We start from the raw sequence: 17790 nt of genomic DNA on the forward strand, positions 1-17790 counted from the left end.
GTTTTCACCAACATTTGACTTTTGATCAAATGTATGGTAACATTAGCACTTGTCACAGTTTTGATTTTAGGTTCCTGTTGTTGACGGCTGTCTGTGATTATGCTGTAAGCTTCCTGAGGGCAGGGACCTTGTCTGTTTTTAGTCCCCATTTGAACCTGGTATAGTTTCTGGCACATCAGTAGGTGGTAATAAACATTTTTGTTATATGTGAAGCCTGGTGTGGAGAGCAACATCTTTCTTTTGGAGAATTCTCGAGGTACTGGCTAATGCTACACGTGTATCCTTTCCAATACTTCCCCAGAACCCTGTAGAGAGCAGGTGAATAAAACAAGACACAACAAAGCCCTATCCCCAGGCCCCGAACCTGGTTTTGGAAGGCGCTGGCGCACTGGGCTCGCCGGATGTACGCAAGCGCGCTGGGCGGGGCTCTAGTAACCAAGCAACAGCCCGGAAGCCGCTGGCTGCGTTAACCTGTGGCGCGCTCGGCAGTTTTGGATCCTGAAGTTTTGGCCGCGGTGGAGGCAGCAGTCGGGAAACAGCAGGTTGAGATGACGGAGCGGAGGCCTGCAGCCCGCAGTCCCACCGAGTCTTAGGGACCGGGGCTCCATATAGGGTGGGGAGAACAGTGGTGGTGTCTCTGTTCCCTGGGGATCCAGGCCCCTGTGCCGCGGCGCTGAGTGCTTTGAGAGTGTATGTGGGTGTCAGGATGCGTGTCTGGGTATGTTTGCCTCTAGCGCGCTCGCTCTAGGAGCACCCCGAGAGTGCGCGTGCGCACCGCTTTCGGGCCCCTTTGTACAGTGCTAGAAATTGGGGGTACCCGATGGTAGCTTTCAAGGGGTTTACTGTCAAGCAGAAGGGAGACAAACTACCCAGGGTACGTGGGGACTGGGAAGGTCATTTAAATCGGTTGTTGTCAGGAAGAGGTTTCTTACAAGGGGACACTTGAAAGAGTTTTGAGGAGTGAGTGGGAGTTAACCCGGTAGAGAAGGGAGTGCGAGTCTGAAGCTTGTTCCAAGCAGAGGGAAAAGAGTGGTTGGAACTATATGTGAAGGCGAGAACTTGGTTGTAGAATGTGTGGGAGATGTGACAGGAGAAAAGACTGGGAAGAAAGGTCAGCCGGGCCGCAGAGGGGAGAGGATCTGAAGGCCAACCTGAGTTGGATTCCTCTCTATAGGGAGCCATTAAAATCTTTTGAGGAAGGAACTAAAGAGTTGAGGTCTGTACATTATCCATATGTCTGGGTACGATTGTTTGAAGGGGCAAGGTTTGGAAAGAGTTCTTGTTTCCCTTTGATAAGTTTCCCACACTAGTCAGAGTGGATTTTTAAATCCCGTCATAACTCTCCCTACTTAAAATTCTTGAGTGGCTTCTTATGGTCTTTAGGATAGTGTTCAAATTGCTGTGGCTCACGAGGCCGTTGCGCTCTCTCTGCCTTTCTTTCCAGCCTCTTACTTAGCTGCTCACACTCTCAAATCTTTGTTACTCAAACTGAACTTCTCCAACTCTTTGTAAATGCTTTTTCTCCAGCTTGGAACATTCTTCCTCCCAGTTCTAACTTTTGTTCGTACTTTAACTTTCACCTTACACATTAGGGGAATTAGAGAGAAGGTGGCCCTTTCTTACTGTGTAATTTAGTTACTTCCACGGCATACAGAATTTACTTCCCATGTTGCCCTTTTATTGTAATTACGTGTTTAATTGTGATCCTTTTATAAACTCTAAACTTTGTGAAGGCATAGACTCTTTTACTTTCTTGCTATATCTGGTGCCTAGCTCTTAGCAGGTACTTCCAAAATATTTGTTGAATGAATGGATGGACGATGAAGTGAGTGAGTGAATGAGCGAAAGGGAGACCAATCAGGAGAAATAAAGAAAGCGTGGGAAAAAATATTCCTAGTAAAGATGGAGAAGTATGGACAGATAGGAGAAATATTTTAGGGAAAGAATTAATAGGTTCTAGTATGTACTAGACTAAGAGGTAAGAGGGAACAGAAGGTGATGCTAAGGGTTTAAAACTGGAGAAACTAGAAGGATGGTAATTCTGTAAGTTCAGCTTAATTCAGCAGACATTTACTGAGTCAGCCAATTATATATCATGAACTAGAGGATTGGGGTGTGTAGATGATGAGTTGTATTTTGATGTACTATATTTGAGAAATTTGGGAGTTGTGCACAGTGGGCAGTTAGAAATGAACATTTGGTGTTTTGAGGAAAGGTGTGAATCAGTAATTTGGGATTCATTTTTGCAGTGTGTTTGTGTACCCAGTGCATTCACAGCTTTGCTCAAGGGAGTGGGTGAGATCACTGAGGGAGGATGTGTGCTCCTCCTTAGTGATCTAGAAAGTAAGCTCCATGAGAGCTGGCACCATATTAGATTTGTTTACNCGAGGTGCAGGCACAACACCGAGGGTTGCGATCCCGTTGCCGATCCCGGTCTGGTACGGGCTGACACTGAGGGTTGCAATCCGTTGCCGGTCACGAAAAAAGGAAAAAAAAAAAAAAGAAAAGAAAAGACAATCCTCTACCTGAGGTAAAATCAGTCCAGATGGCAGAATTTATCACACTTATTAGAGCTTGTCAACTAGCCAAAGACCAGAGAGTAAACATGTATCAGAAGGTATATTTCTGGAGTAGTAAATGATGCTTTGGAAGCTAAAGTTTTCTTCCCTCTGTGGAGCCCCCATCAGAAATAGACAATAAGTTAAGGAATTTTTAAATACACTTCTACTACCTAGTGAGATGCTTATTACAAACATTGAGGCCCATGCTAAAAGAGATAATATGGAAGTTAAAAGAAATGTTCCAGAAGATCATTTTGTCAAATAAGTGGCCTTAACCAAGGTTATGATACTAATTAACCCCACAAAAGGTAATCTGTGGACTGAGTTAAAAGGCCATTATAAAATATCCCTTACATCTCTTTTGTAAGCTTTTTTCCTTTAATTTTTTTTTTTTATCATTTTAGTGGCTTTAGGGTTTATGGTATACATCTTCAGCTTATTACAGTCTACCTTCAAGTGATATAGCATTTGAAGTGTTATATTGGGAATAGCATAGGAATCTTACAATAGCATACTTCCATTTCTTTTCTCTTTATAATATTGTTGCCATGCATTTTACTTTTACATATGTTATAAATCTCACAATATGTTTTACTATATTTTAAATAGTCGATTATCTTTTTAAAGAGATTTAAATAATAAGAAAAATGATCTTATATATTTACCCCAGTAATTATCATTTCCAATGTTTTTCCTTTGTGTAGACCCAGATTTCCATCTGGTATCATTTTCCTTCTGCTTGAAGCACCTCCTTTAATATTTCTCATAATGAGGGTCTACTGTTGATAAATTCTATCAGTTTCTATATGTATGAAAAATATCCTCATTTTAAAGAGATATTTTTCCTATAGAATTGTAGGTTGTCAGTTTCTTCTTTCAATACATACAAGCTGTTGTTCTACTGTCTTCTTGCTTGCTTTGTTTCTAGTGAGAAACTGATGTTACCTTTATTTTTGTTCCTCTATATATAACATGTCTTTTTCTCTGGCTGCTTTTAAGATTTTCTTCTTCATCACTGGTTCTGAGCAGTTTGATTATGATATACCTTTATGTAGTTTTCTTCAGGCTTCTTGTGCTCAGATTTCATTGGGCTCCTTAGGACAGGTCTGTGGGTAAAGATGCTGATAGAAAGACTGAAGTAGTGATGGGAGCTTACGGATGTTCTCTTCTGATTAACTCAGTGTTATCAATGAAGTAGAAAGCAAGGTCATTGGTTGAGACAGCATAGGGGAAGAGATGGTGGGTATGAGAGAAGGTATAAAACTGTCATCTAGGAGGATATCAGAATCAATGAAGCAGGGACATTTAATAAGATGTTCAAGCATCTTTAAGGGCCCATTTAAAATTAGCAATAATAAATTTAAAGTCAGCATGGTTGGGTGTTTTTTTCTCTACCAGGTCCAGCTGTAAGAGTCCAAGAACTTAGTAAGTAGAAAGTTGGAATGGCCAGTACCAGAGTTTTGCCAAGTGATTACAGCAACTCAGAGTGGGACAGGGAATTGAAGATGTAACAAGTGGATGATTATATTGATTGACCACTAAATATACCTATATCAAACTTCCTCAATCAGAGTGGAAACTTTTAGAACGCAGTTCCTTGAATCTAGAAGGTGTTGAATATGAATTTGCTGATCCACGTATGGCTGTGTCTTAACAGTAGAATACCAGGAGTTAAAGGAAGTTGTATTACTGGAGCAAATTAGCTCTGTTTTTGAATGGAATGCTTTGAAAAGTCCTTATCAGAGCCTACAAAGCTTTGCTTGTCCTGGCTCCAGCCTATTAGGGCAGCCTCTCATCAAGTTCCCACTTTCTCTAACCTCCAAACACACTGGACTTTCCCCCATCCCTTACATTTGCCACATGCTTTTGCACATGCAGCTCCCTCTGCAGAAATGTTCTTTCCTTCCCTGGTGGGCTTCTCATCTTGTATCTCTGCTTTCTTGAGTAATGCAAATATTTTTGTAATAATCAGCTTAATATCTAGTCAGTGTGCTTCCTTCTCAGTGTTGGAGTGAGCAGGACTGAAGCCATGTTGGGACCTAAAACCGCATGGGCTACAGACAAATTTTAAAAAGACAGTTTTTTCCTTGGCATACATTTCTCTGAGTTCCCTCTTTTCCCATGGTTATTTGATATTTTGAACCTTGGTTATAGGGCAAGATGACATTATTTACCTGAATGTAAAGTTGTTTTCCAGCCAGCCTGAAGCTAGAGACTTGCCAGGAAGCATGTACTATCCAGACCCTGAGATAACAGGAAAGATGGGAGCAGAAACCAGATGGAGTCTTGGTGAGGCCTTGCACCTGACTCCTTGCATGGAGTCCCAGCTGCTCACATTTCCCTCCCTCCTACTTTTCATTTCCCATGTTCCATTCTTTTGGCCCCCTCTTTAAAAACCCCTCAGTAAATCCGAGTCTTTGAGATGGCTTTAGTCTGGCCATTCTTCAGGTTTACCAGAGAGATGGTAAATCTAACATCTCTCCTCAGATCCTGAATAAAAGCTGACTTCCGTTTTCACCAACATTTGACTTTTGATCAAATGTATGGTAACATTAGCACTTGTCACAGTTTTGATTTTAGGTTCCTGTTGTTGACGGCTGTCTGTGATTATGCTGTAAGCTTCCTGAGGGCAGGGACCTTGTCTGTTTTTAGTCCCCATTTGAACCTGGTATAGTTTCTGGCACATCAGTAGGTGGTAATAAACATTTTTGTTATATGTGAAGCCTGGTGTGGAGAGCAACATCTTTCTTTTGGAGAATTCTCGAGGTACTGGCTAATGCTACACGTGTATCCTTTCCAATACTTCCCCAGAACCCTGTAGAGAGCAGGTGAATAAAACAAGACACAACAAAGCCCTATCCCCAGGCCCCGAACCTGGTTTTGGAAGGCGCTGGCGCACTGGGCTCGCCGGATGTACGCAAGCGCGCTGGGCGGGGCTCTAGTAACCAAGCAACAGCCCGGAAGCCGCTGGCTGCGTTAACCTGTGGCGCGCTCGGCAGTTTTGGATCCTGAAGTTTTGTCGTATAACTTCGTATAATGTATGCTATACGAAGTTATTACGGATGTTTTTAAAGAGTATTTTTTCAGCTTACAAGGGGACACTTGAAAGAGTTTTGAGGAGTGAGTGGGAGTTAACCCGGTAGAGAAGGGAGTGCGAGTCTGAAGCTTGTTCCAAGCAGAGGGAAAAGAGTGGTTGGAACTATATGTGAAGGCGAGAACTTGGTTTTAGAATGTGTGGGAGATGTGACAGGAGAAAAGACTGGGAAGAAAGGTCAGCCGGGCCGCAGAGGGGAGAGGATCTGAAGGCCAACCTGAGTTGGATTCCTCTCTATAGGGAGCCATTAAAATCTTTTGAGGAAGGAACTAAAGAGTTGAGGTCTGTACATTATCCATATGTCTGGGTACGATTGTTTGAAGGGGCAAGGTTTGGAAAGAGTTCTTGTTTCCCTTTGATAAGTTTCCCACACTAGTCAGAGTGGATTTTTAAATCCCGTCATAACTCTCCCTACTTAAAATTCTTGAGTGGCTTCTTATGGTCTTTAGGATAGTGTTCAAATTGCTGTGGCTCACGAGGCCGTTGCGCTCTCTCTGCCTTTCTTTCCAGCCTCTTACTTAGCTGCTCACACTCTCAAATCTTTGTTACTCAAACTGAACTTCTCCAACTCTTTGTAAATGCTTTTTCTCCAGCTTGGAACATTCTTCCTCCCAGTTCTAACTTTTGTTCGTACTTTAACTTTCACCTTACACATTAGGGGAATTAGAGAGAAGGTGGCCCTTTCTTACTGTGTAATTTAGTTACTTCCACGGCATACAGAATTTACTTCCCATGTTGCCCTTTTATTGTAATTACGTGTTTAATTGTGATCCTTTTATAAACTCTAAACTTTGTGAAGGCATAGACTCTTTTACTTTCTTGCTATATCTGGTGCCTAGCTCTTAGCAGGTACTTCCAAAATATTTGTTGAATGAATGGATGGACGATGAAGTGAGTGAGTGAATGAGCGAAAGGGAGACCAATCAGGAGAAATAAAGAAAGCGTGGGAAAAAATATTCCTAGTAAAGATGGAGAAGTATGGACAGATAGGAGAAATATTTTAGGGAAAGAATTAATAGGTTCTAGTATGTACTAGACTAAGAGGTAAGAGGGAACAGAAGGTGATGCTAAGGGTTTAAAACTGGAGAAACTAGAAGGATGGTAATTCTGTAAGTTCAGCTTAATTCAGCAGACATTTACTGAGTCAGCCAATTATATATCATGAACTAGAGGATTGGGGTGTGTAGATGATGAGTTGTATTTTGATGTACTATATTTGAGAAATTTGGGAGTTGTGCACAGTGGGCAGTTAGAAATGAACATTTGGTGTTTTGAGGAAAGGTGTGAATCAGTAATTTGGGATTCATTTTTGCAGTGTGTTTGTGTACCCAGTGCATTCACAGCTTTGCTCAAGGGAGTGGGTGAGATCACTGAGGGAGGATGTGTGCTCCTCCTTAGTGATCTAGAAAGTAAGCTCCATGAGAGCTGGCACCATATTAGATTTGTTTACTTCTGTGTCTCCAATGTCCAGCCAGTGTCTGGCATGTGGTAGACTCCCCAAAAAATTATTGGATGGATGATAGGAGAGGTATCTAGTAGAAAGACAAGAGGACTGGGATAGAATCTGTGTCTCCAATGTCCAGCCAGTGTCTGGCATGTGGTAGACTCCCCCAAAAATTATTGGATGGATGATAGGAGAGGTATCTAGTAGAAAGACAAGAGGACTGGGATAGAACTGGGTGGAGGTCCTTGATTAAGTTGTACATGGGAAGGGGACAACAGAGCCTGTGAAGAAAAGAATAGGAGAAAAATGAGGAGAAAGTGTTACGGAAGCCATGGGAGGAAAGGGCTTCTAGGAGTGGGAGCCTGCCAAACTGGAAAGGGCCTGAGATATAAGGGACGAATAATTTTAGCAATTAGAAAGCTATTAGTATTTTAGATTTCTCCAAATAGGCCTAGATTTTCCGGACCGTGGTAATTTTATTATTTTATTTCTTTGCACTGTAAACCATCAGATTATCTCCAGTCTCATTTTAACAGTAAACTGTAGCACCTCTATAATCTCTGGTTTCCATAAGTGGCATAAAATTCCTTTGTTAAATCACAAAGTCTGATCCTTGGTTAAGAAAAATATGGTTGTCATTATTCATGTTCTAGAGAACACTTTTCAGTGCAACAGTGAGGTCAGAGTTCCTGTGTTTCAAAAGTTTGAGTTGTAAGTAAGGGTTAGTTAATAGAGGTGCTTAAATATATCTCTATATGAAGTTTGGTGGTCAAGGGAAGGCCTGAGATGGGATAGCACTGTAGTTACACCTTTGTGATCTTGCCATACACAGGCTGCAGTTTTAAGTTGGCCGGTCTGCTGGTTTCCTATGTAATAAATTACCACAAATTTAGTGGCTTAAAACAATTACACATTTCTCATCTCATAATTTCGTGGGTTGTGAGTTTGGGCATGGCTTAGCGGGGTTTTCTGTTTAGAGTCTCATAAAGCTGTACTGAAGGTGTCAGCCGGTCTGCATTCTCATCTGGAGACTCAACTTGTTAAAAATCTACTTCCAGGCTCATTCAGGTTATTGGTGAATTTATTTCTTTGTGATTGTATGACAGAGCCTCAATGCCCCCCTGCTTCTTACTGAAGGCTACCCTTAGGTCTTAGAGGCTGCTGCAGTTCCTTGACTTCCTTGCCACTGCCCTTTTCCACAGGCAGTCTTGACATGGTAGTTTGCTTCTTCAAGGCCAGCAGGAGAGTGTCTTTGGCTGCAGTCTTGTAAGACAGTCTTATATAACGTAATGTAAGCACAGGAATGACATCTCTCCTCACATGTGTCTTGTTTTATCAGTTAAAACAAGTCATGGGTCCTGCTGAAACTTAAGGGAAGGGGTTTATACAAGCAAGGGCATGACTCAATTGGTGGTCATTTTAGTGTGACCATAGCCAACTTACTAAGCTAAATTGAAGTGAAAAAATGGCAGCAGATGCATACCTTCATTTTACCACTGTTTGTGTTTGTCAGGTGATTGTAGCTTCATTGGATGTAACATTTTCTTATATTAAAATCGATAACTGTTTACATACACAAATAATACTCTGGCATTTGGTCATCAAATAATTTATATTAATTTCCATATCTCTGCTTAAAAAAAGCTTTTCTGTTTGTCTACATTGTATTTACTATCAATAGTCACCATTAGTGTCTAAATAGCTATGATAAAAAAAGCTTCTTTTCCTAAGTTTTTGGTATTATTGTATTGAGAATCTCACCTATGAAAGAAAACAAGTCTTTGACAGTTGTTTTTGACGACTCATAAGCCTTTGCATACTTTAGATTTGCTTTTTAGAATTGAGTCTGGTGGAATTTTAGCCTCTATGTATAATATTTTAAATATTATAACTTGAAATAATTTTTTTTCCTATTTAAAAGAGTAACAGATTCATTGTAGAAAGTTTGGAAAGTATAGAACCAAGCAGAGGATAAACCAGTTCTAGCAAAGTTTTCTAGCTGAGTGTCAGCTCCCTGCTCTGCTCATTATTATTTGTATGACTTTGAGCAATATACTTACTCTCTAAGCCTCATTTTTCCAATTTTGGAAAGGAGTTAATAGTTGTTGCTGACACATCATCAACACTTAAATGGACTTAGTATGTGCTAGACAGGGGTTAGTTAGTGGCAAAGATGGGATATGAACCCACAGTCTGATTCCAGACTGTACTCTTAACCACTATGCTATACTATCTCTCAAGACAGTACATGCCTCATTGGGTTGTGGGATTAAATGTGAAGCTCTTAGCACAGATAAGTGCTTTATTAATAATACATATGTATTAATATCATTAAGGATACACTATACATGCAGCTCTGTATTCTACTTTTTACATTTAACTTTTTATGTATTTTCCTGTTATTAAATATTCCTCATAATATAATTTTAATGGATGTGTAATTTGTCATATAGATTTACTGACATTTTATGATTCCGCTTTGTTTCTGCAGAGTAAATTGGAAATCTAAGTAGTTAAATATTTAAGTGGTTAAAATACATTAGATTCCTTTCTTTGAACAAGTACTATATTTTTTCCATGTCTTTTTTTTTATAATGGCTTTATTTAGAAATAATTCATATACCATAAAATTTACCCTATAAAATATACAATTGGAGGTTTTTAGCATATTCACAGAATTGTGTAACTATTATCACTATTTAATTCCAGAACATTTTCATCACCCCAAAAAGAAACCCTTTACCAATTTGTAGTCACTCTCTATTCCCTCTTCCCTCCAGATGCTGGCAGCCACTAATCTACTTTATGTCTCTATAGATTTGCCTATTCTGGATGTATCGTATAAACGATATGAGACAATATGTGGCCTTTGTTTACAAACTTTTCTTAACATAATATTTTCAAGGTTCATCCATGTTATAACATGTCAGTACTTCATTCCTTATTATTGCCAAGTGATATTCCATTGTATGGATTATTTACCACATTTTATTTATACATTTATTAATTGGTGAACATTTGGGATGTTTCCACTTTTTGTCTATTAAAAATAATGCTGCTATGAACATTCATGTACAAGTTTTTATGTGGACATATGTTTTCAATTCTCTTGGGACTGGAATTGCTGGGTCATTAAAAAAACTTCAAGTTTTTGAGGAACTGCCAAACTTTTTCAAAGTATCTATACCATTTTGCATTCCCTTCAGAAATGTATGAAGACAACAGTTTCTCCACATTCATCAATGCTTGTTGTTGTTCATCTTTTTTATTATAGTCATCCTAGTGGGTGTGAGATGGTATCTCATTGTGGTTTTGATGGGCATTTCCCTAATGACTAATTATGTTGAGCATCTTTTTATATGCTTATTGGCTGTCTGTAGTATCTTCCTTGGAAAAATATCTATTTGAGTCCTATGCCCATTTTTAATTTTGTTTTTTATTGTAAGAATTCCTTATATAGTCCAGCTACAAGTCCTTTATCAGATATGTGATCTGCAAATATTTTTCTCTCATTCTGTTGGTTGTCTTTTTTTTTTGTCCTTTTTGAGACCGGCCGCACCGCGCTCAGCCAGTGAGCGCTGTGAGCACACCGGTCATCCCTATATAGGATCCGAACCCGCGGCGGGAACGCTACTGCACTCCCAGCGTCGCACTCTCCTGAGTGCGCCATGGGCTCGGCCCTCTTTTTGCTTTTTTGATTGTGCCATTGAAGCACAAAAATATTTGATTCCGTTGAAGTCCAATGTATTTTTTCTTTGCACGTGTTTTTGGTGCCATATCTAAGAAACCATTGCTAAATCCTTGAGTTAAACTCTTGAAGATTACGCTACTGCACTCCCAGCGTCGCACTCTCCTGAGTGCGCCATGGGCTCGGCCCTCTTTTTGCTTTTTTGATTGTGCCATTGAAGCACAAAAATATTTGATTCCGTTGAAGTCCAATGTATTTTTTCTTTGCACGTGTTTTTGGTGCCATATCTAAGAAACCATTGCTAAATCCTTGAGTTAAACTCTTGAAGATTTACTGTTATGTTTTCTTCTAAGAGTTTTGTAGTTTTAGCTCTTACGTTTAAATCTCTGATTCATTTTAAGTGATTTTTTATAGTATGAGGTAGGGGTCCCACTTCATTCTTTTTCATATGAATATCCAGTTGTGCCTTCATCACCTGTTGAAAAGATTATTCTTCCCCGTTGATTGTCTTGGCATCCTTGTTGAAAATAAACTGACCATAAATGTAAGGGTTTGTTTTATACTTTTAGGTCTATTCTCTTCCATATCTTTTTAAATGGTATTTGTGGCTCTGCTACTTACTAACTTTGTGACATTCACAGTTAGTTAATTCTTTATCCCATAGTTTTGTCATCTGTAAAATGAGTAATAAATAGTAAGTACCTCATGAGATTATTGTGAAGATTAACAAAGATAATATGTGTAACGAGCTTAAAACTGGCTCTCGAGAAACACTTGTTTTAGGCTAATTGGGAGTAAAGGGGTCAGCTAGAAAGTTTTGTAATTATTTAGGAAGGTAAAGAAGTTCTGGAATAGGAGTCATGTACATGTGTTAGTTTTAAAAGTCATATGTATGTTTATCTACACGATGGAATACTGCTCTGCTATAAAAAAAACCTGAAATACTACCATTCACAGCAACATGGATGGACTTAGAGAAAATTATATTAAGTGAAGTAAGCCAGGCACAGAAAGAGAAATACTGCATGTTCTCACTTATTTGTGGAAGCTAAAAATTAATAAATAATTAAATATACAAACAAATAAATGGTGAGGGAGGGAAGAAGACACAGCAATCACAATTCCTTGAACTTGTTAAAACAAGTGAACAGATATGATGTTGATGGAGGGGGAGCAGGGAATGGGGGGGGAAGGAGGCATTGGTAAAGGGACACGAAAATCAACTACATTGTATATTGATAAAGTAAAATAAAAAAAAATTTTAATTAATAAAATAAAATAAAAATGGGGGAAAAAATAAATGAACACTGAGAGAATCTATTGTCAGCATACATGAACCACAAGCAATCTTAAAGAAGTTTTTTCGTTTGAAAGAAAATAACACTAGACAGAAATTCACATTTATGGGAATATAGGTAATGCTTTCTAAAGTGTAGCTACATTTATTTTATGGAAGCACATCTATAACTGGTAGTGATTCTGAGCATAAGAGTGCTGAAAAAAGACTTCAACTCTCTTCTGCCTTCCCTTCCCTGCACCTTGCATTCATATCGTTAGCATGTGACTGGCATTTTCTCTACTGTGTAACTAATGACACAGCTTATGACTCCTGTCCTAGTTCTCCGCTTTAAACATTTAGTAATAATTTCTGCATTCCTAGAGTTCTTTATTAAGCAGATATATTTAAGTTACTGACTTGAGACTTATTATGGTTATCAGTAACTTTCTATTATTTGCAAAATGAGAGAATCAAGTATTTTGATAGCCTTTTGTTTCATCATGCTTAAATTTTTCTTCTGATGTTCCAAGATTCATTTTGTTTTTCCTAGATGTCTTTTTCTTGTCTATGTTTACTTATTACATTTTCTTATATTTTAAAAATTTAATATGATTATTACTCCTAGATGTCATTTGTCAGAGTGAACCGTTGCGGTCCCTGGGGAGGTGGAAGAAAAGCACTAAAAGTAAAGAAGAAGAAAACTTCAGTGAAGCAAGAATGGGATGTAAGTCTAGGTGGGATAGTAAACAATATAGCTTTACTCAGGAGGAATAGACATGATGACATGAACCTAGTCACTCAGGATGAGGTTCTGGATGGGGCTTAGCATGTAATAGGGTGGAATGGGCTTCTGGGCATGTTATATCCTAAGTCTTGTAGGGAAGAGGAGAATCCTTTGGGGAGTTTTTTAGAATATCCATTTTTAGGCTGTAACCTCCAGCTCCCTTGAAGTATTGGAATCTTAAGGGGGTGGGGGAGCATATCTTTTAAAAAGTCTCCTCACACTTACTTTGAGAACTCATTGCATTAAGGCAACTCTAGCTAACCTGTGTCAGTGAAGTCTGAATTTTTTTGGTACTTTTTTTAGATTTGCCTATAGCAGCTAGTGATACTATCATCATGTGAGTGGCAGTTTTGGCTGAAAAACTAGGTGATCCTTGCTCTCTTACCCCTTGACTTGTTGCTTACCTCCTGAGACTGGTCAATTTCAGTACAAAGGTTCTTTTATGACATAAGACAAGTCTCAAGTACTGGCTCCTAACCTGAATATCACCTGATTTATATCTTTTGCAGTCTTGTTCTTTGGTTTGGACCATAAGACTTCAGGTGCCTTTACTTTCTGCTGTGCAGAGTAACTGGTTGGGGACTAGTTTGGATCACAGGGATTTTTTGGACTTGGAGCCTTCTGTGTTGCAGCCAGCTACCTTAGCCAGATTTCCTGGGCAAATTGACAGCCTTTGGACTTAGGGCAGGGGAAGTTCTCTATGTTTAGATTGTTTTGTTGCCATCTGATTGGCTATAAAATATTTAAAGGGTGTGACTAGGTAGTGGTGAAACTGATTAAAAGGAAAAAAAAGTACCTTATAACATAAGTATTTTCCCTTTCAGCGTGGTTACTTTGGGAAGTTCAGTATTTATTCTGATATGCTGCTATTGCTCAAAACTTAGCTGAAACCCATCATTTGAAGTTTCATTAAGAATCTTCCTCACTTGCTTTTTAATATCTCCAGCAGTGGGAAAATCTTTTATTTTGGCAACTGGCTGGTAATAGGGATCAAACCCTGGACCTTGATGTTATCAGAACCACTGTCTAACCAACCGAGCTAAATGGTCAGCCCCTATATCTTTGTTTTCTGAAGGTAGACTAAACTTGGAAAATAGCCATAGTCAGTTGTAGTAAGTGGTAAGTGAAGGAGAGACCAAATTGTTAATATCGTTTTGATGAAAATAGTGAGACATTTTCTGAAATGGCTTGTAAATTAGATTTAAAGGCAATTTCAGAAGAAAATAGTTTTAAGCAATAGTAGTATTGATGAAATTATTATATTTTCTCCCACCAGAACTAGTTCCAAGCATATCACTTATTTGTATGCCTGAATTTTGTTATGATTATTAAAAACAATTCTTATAGTTGTACTTTGTACCTTTCTAAATCAATGTGAAGGGAATAAGTTTTTGTATGGAAAAGTCTTGAGCTAAATAGAAACCATGGCCAAATGTTTAGTCTTTGAATATGTCAGAAACTATTTTGATTCAATTCTCTTTGTATTTCTTATCACTTAGAAGTAGAACTCTTAACTTGCTTTATTTCCTGCCTTACCAAATCTGTAGCAAAATGGCTAAAGTCATTTTGGAAAGGGCCAAGTTGCAGGGCTGCTACTTAAAGCTATGCAGGCTATCCATCACACAACTCCAAGGGATGCTATTTACATGCACTGGGATGTTAATGGTACCTCCTGGAGTTGTGCAGTATAGTAGCCCTGCCATGTTGGTTTAGTGCCTTTTTACTTAAGTGACTGTTTTCACATTTTATGAAATTATGCAATGCCTTCAAGCTTCATCTCTCATTGTAATAGGTTGTATGCTTAAGGTATTTGTGGACACAAATTGAACTTCTTGATCACACTTTCTCTTAGGAATCTTTTGCCTTCTGGAATCCTGAGATTCCATGGAATACAGTTTGAAAACTAAAACTTTAGTTAAACTTACTTGTGTTGTATATATGAGAGTACTTTAAAAAGTTCATGGGAAAATGGATTTGAAAATTAAACAAATCTTACAATGAACTTTTTATACTATCCTCATATACTACCCTCTTTTATTCATTGTTTTAATATAATGTATGCCTGCTTGGTGAATTCAGTGCTTATTTTCTGTATGACACCTAAACACAGTCTGTTATTTTCTACAAGACACCTAAAAGTAATCTGTGTTAATGTTTAAATTGAGAATACTGGTTTCTAGAAAGGAAGAATTTTTGGTCCCAGGATTTTCAATCCATTTTTAGCCACTAAAATCCAGTAAATGCTAATATTTTATTTAAAAAACTTTTTTTTTTTTAAAGAAAAGCCATCTTTTTTTGCAGAGTACTGTGAATGATCTAACAGTTCATCGGGCAACTCCTGAAGATCTGTCCCAGGATTTTCAATCCATTTTTAGCCACTAAAATCCAGTAAATGCTAATATTTTATTTAAAAAACTTTTTTTTTTTTAAAGAAAAGTCATCTTTTTTTGCAGAGTACTGTGAATGATCTAACAGTTCATCGGGCAACTCCTGAAGATCTGGTAAGTTAACTATCAAAAGTTAAGTAATTTATTCAATGTGTTACTTGGTATTTGATTTCTAACCTTCAGAATAAGAACCATATGCACTTCCTGGAAGTTGTGCAGTTATGTTTAATCTTGGCTTGTGTCTATATAAAATCAAAAAGCATATCTTCTGTACTTCCTGATTTTACCTAGAAGTATCAAGTAGTATGTATTAGAATTTCATTAGATAGGTTGGGTTTACAATTCAAATCTCTGTAGTCTAGTATTGCCCTGAACACCTCTATATGTCTTTTCCTATCTATAAATATTTCCGGCATTATTTGTTATGACTTCCCTATACAAACATATTGGTCTAGTTAGTGTAGTAATTTACCCTTGAACATGCCATGTATATTTCCACATCTGAGTTCCAATTCATTTTATTTTCTTTAATTGGGACGGTTTCCCTACATTCTTCCCTACCTGTCCAACTCTTACTTTGCTTCCTAATCCTACTTCAAGTCCTTTTTTTTTTTAAAGTTTCCATTATAGGCTTTTTTGAAAAAAACAGCTTTATTGAGATGTAATTAACACTCTATTTTAAATTGTACAATTCAGTGGTTTTTCGTATATTCACATAGTTGTACAGCCATCATCCCTATCTAATTTTAGAACATTTTCATCACCCCCAGAAGAAAGCCTATACCCATTAACAGTCACTCCCTATGCCCACCTCCTCCCAGTCTGTGGCAATTATTAATCTACTGTATGTCTTCATGGATTTGCCTGTCCTGGACATTTCATATAAAGGAAACAAAATATGTGCCTTTTGTATTTAGTTTCTTTCTCTTAGTATAATGTTTTCAAGGTTCATCCATGTTGTGGCATGTATCAGTACTTCATTCCTTATTATTGCTGAGTAATATTTCATTGTATGGATATACCATATTTTATCCATTTGTCAGTTGGTGGACATTTGGGTTGTTTCCACTTTTTGACTATTATTAATAATGCTGCTGTGAACATTCATGTACACATTTTTGTGTTGGAGACCAGCTCTGCAGGATTCGTTGGACCTGAATAGGTGGTGTGGATTCGGTGAAAAGGAAGAGACGGACCACAGATGTCTAGTGCAAGTGTGGACACCAACCACAAGAATTTTGCTTTATTTATATTTTTTACTTAACCTTTTACATGATGATTTATCTTTTAATCAAAACATTTTTTATTTCATCTCTATAGGAAAAGAAAAATCAAAATGTTCCAAAGCACTCATGCTATGATAAAAACACCCACTCATGCATCAGTAGTTCACCCCAAACCCTGTGGCTTGTGGCCAGGAAACTATACAATAGCAACACGCTTGGCTTTAAAACATCAGACTTTTGGTCTGAATCATCAACCTTAAACTTCTTATTTACAATTTAACCCTTTTTAAATCTTACTTATACTTACTATTCTTAATTTTAATAACATTGATTAGTTATGGTTAACAATTTAATATTGCTTATACTCTATTGATTATTTTAATTTATAATCAAAATTACAATGTTTATAACATGAACATTATAATAAACTTTAACTATAAATCTTATTAAATTTCTATGTTACTGTTACAAATTTTGTGTCACAAACTGATTTAAACAAAACCTATTAATATCAAAATTTGTTTTGTGTTTCTCTACTATCTAATTTATTTATCTTATAACGAAACCTTTTATTTCCCTGCCAATAAACTCTGGGAACAGCACAAGGAACAAAGTAAAAAATTAAATGATCCTACTCAAACTAACAAAAACACACTATATCATTCTTATCATTACTAGGGAAACAACATGTTCTTGGTAAGTCAAGTGAAACTGTGGGAATGGGGAAGACAAAGAAATCTGTAACTGGTTAATGATCAAATAATTGTAAACACCACTGCACTCGGACCCACCACCTTCCTGGGGAATGTGGATAGAAATCCAACATAATAACTTCATTCCACACGTACAAAAGCATGACTACAGCCACAGTGGGTCCATGCACATATCACTAACAGGAAGGATCAATAACAAAATTAAATCGAGCCAACCCATACCGGGAACATGCATCAAAAACACCTTTAGTACTGACAATGCCCTTTAAATAAACCAGTTAATTTTGATGTACTTTACATCAAAATTTATTTATTCCAGGGAATTTCCCAAAGCCATACTAAGCCAAAAGGTTAGGCTGTTTAATTCTGGGAGGCCTTGTCAAGTAACCAAAGGTGAACAAACAAGAAATTCTATGGAGCTGTGTCACACGCGGGACCTGTGCCACACACACAGGACCCCCTTGTAGCCTGCAGAACAAGGGGTATCACTCCTCAGGCTCCCATGCTGTTCCTTATAGTAGGACGGCTCTCGACATTTTTGTGTGAACATACATTGTCAGTCCTTTTGTATGTATACCTAGGAATAGAATTGCTGGGTCATATGGTATCTTCAT

The 17790-nt window shown here is 37.9% G+C and overlaps 1 protein-coding gene across 1 annotated transcript in view; it reads left to right on the plus strand.

Annotated features, from left to right (window-relative positions):
* Positions 1-493: 493 nt before the first annotated feature.
* SPICE1 (spindle and centriole associated protein 1) overlaps positions 494-17790 on the plus strand; it is a gene marked incomplete at its 3' end in the record, with an annotated part of 30661 nt that continues 13364 nt past the window's right edge. Inside the window, exons 1-3 of the mRNA XM_008584097.1 lie at positions 494-542; positions 12692-12790; positions 15304-15351. Coding sequence (XP_008582319.1) covers positions 12692-12790; positions 15304-15351 — 147 coding nt within the window. The remainder of the gene's footprint in view (positions 543-12691; positions 12791-15303; positions 15352-17790) is intronic.

Source organism: Galeopterus variegatus, unplaced genomic scaffold (assembly GCF_000696425.1).
Source record: "Galeopterus variegatus unplaced genomic scaffold, G_variegatus-3.0.2 Scaffold3145, whole genome shotgun sequence".
Lineage (NCBI taxonomy): Eukaryota > Metazoa > Chordata > Mammalia > Dermoptera > Cynocephalidae > Galeopterus > Galeopterus variegatus.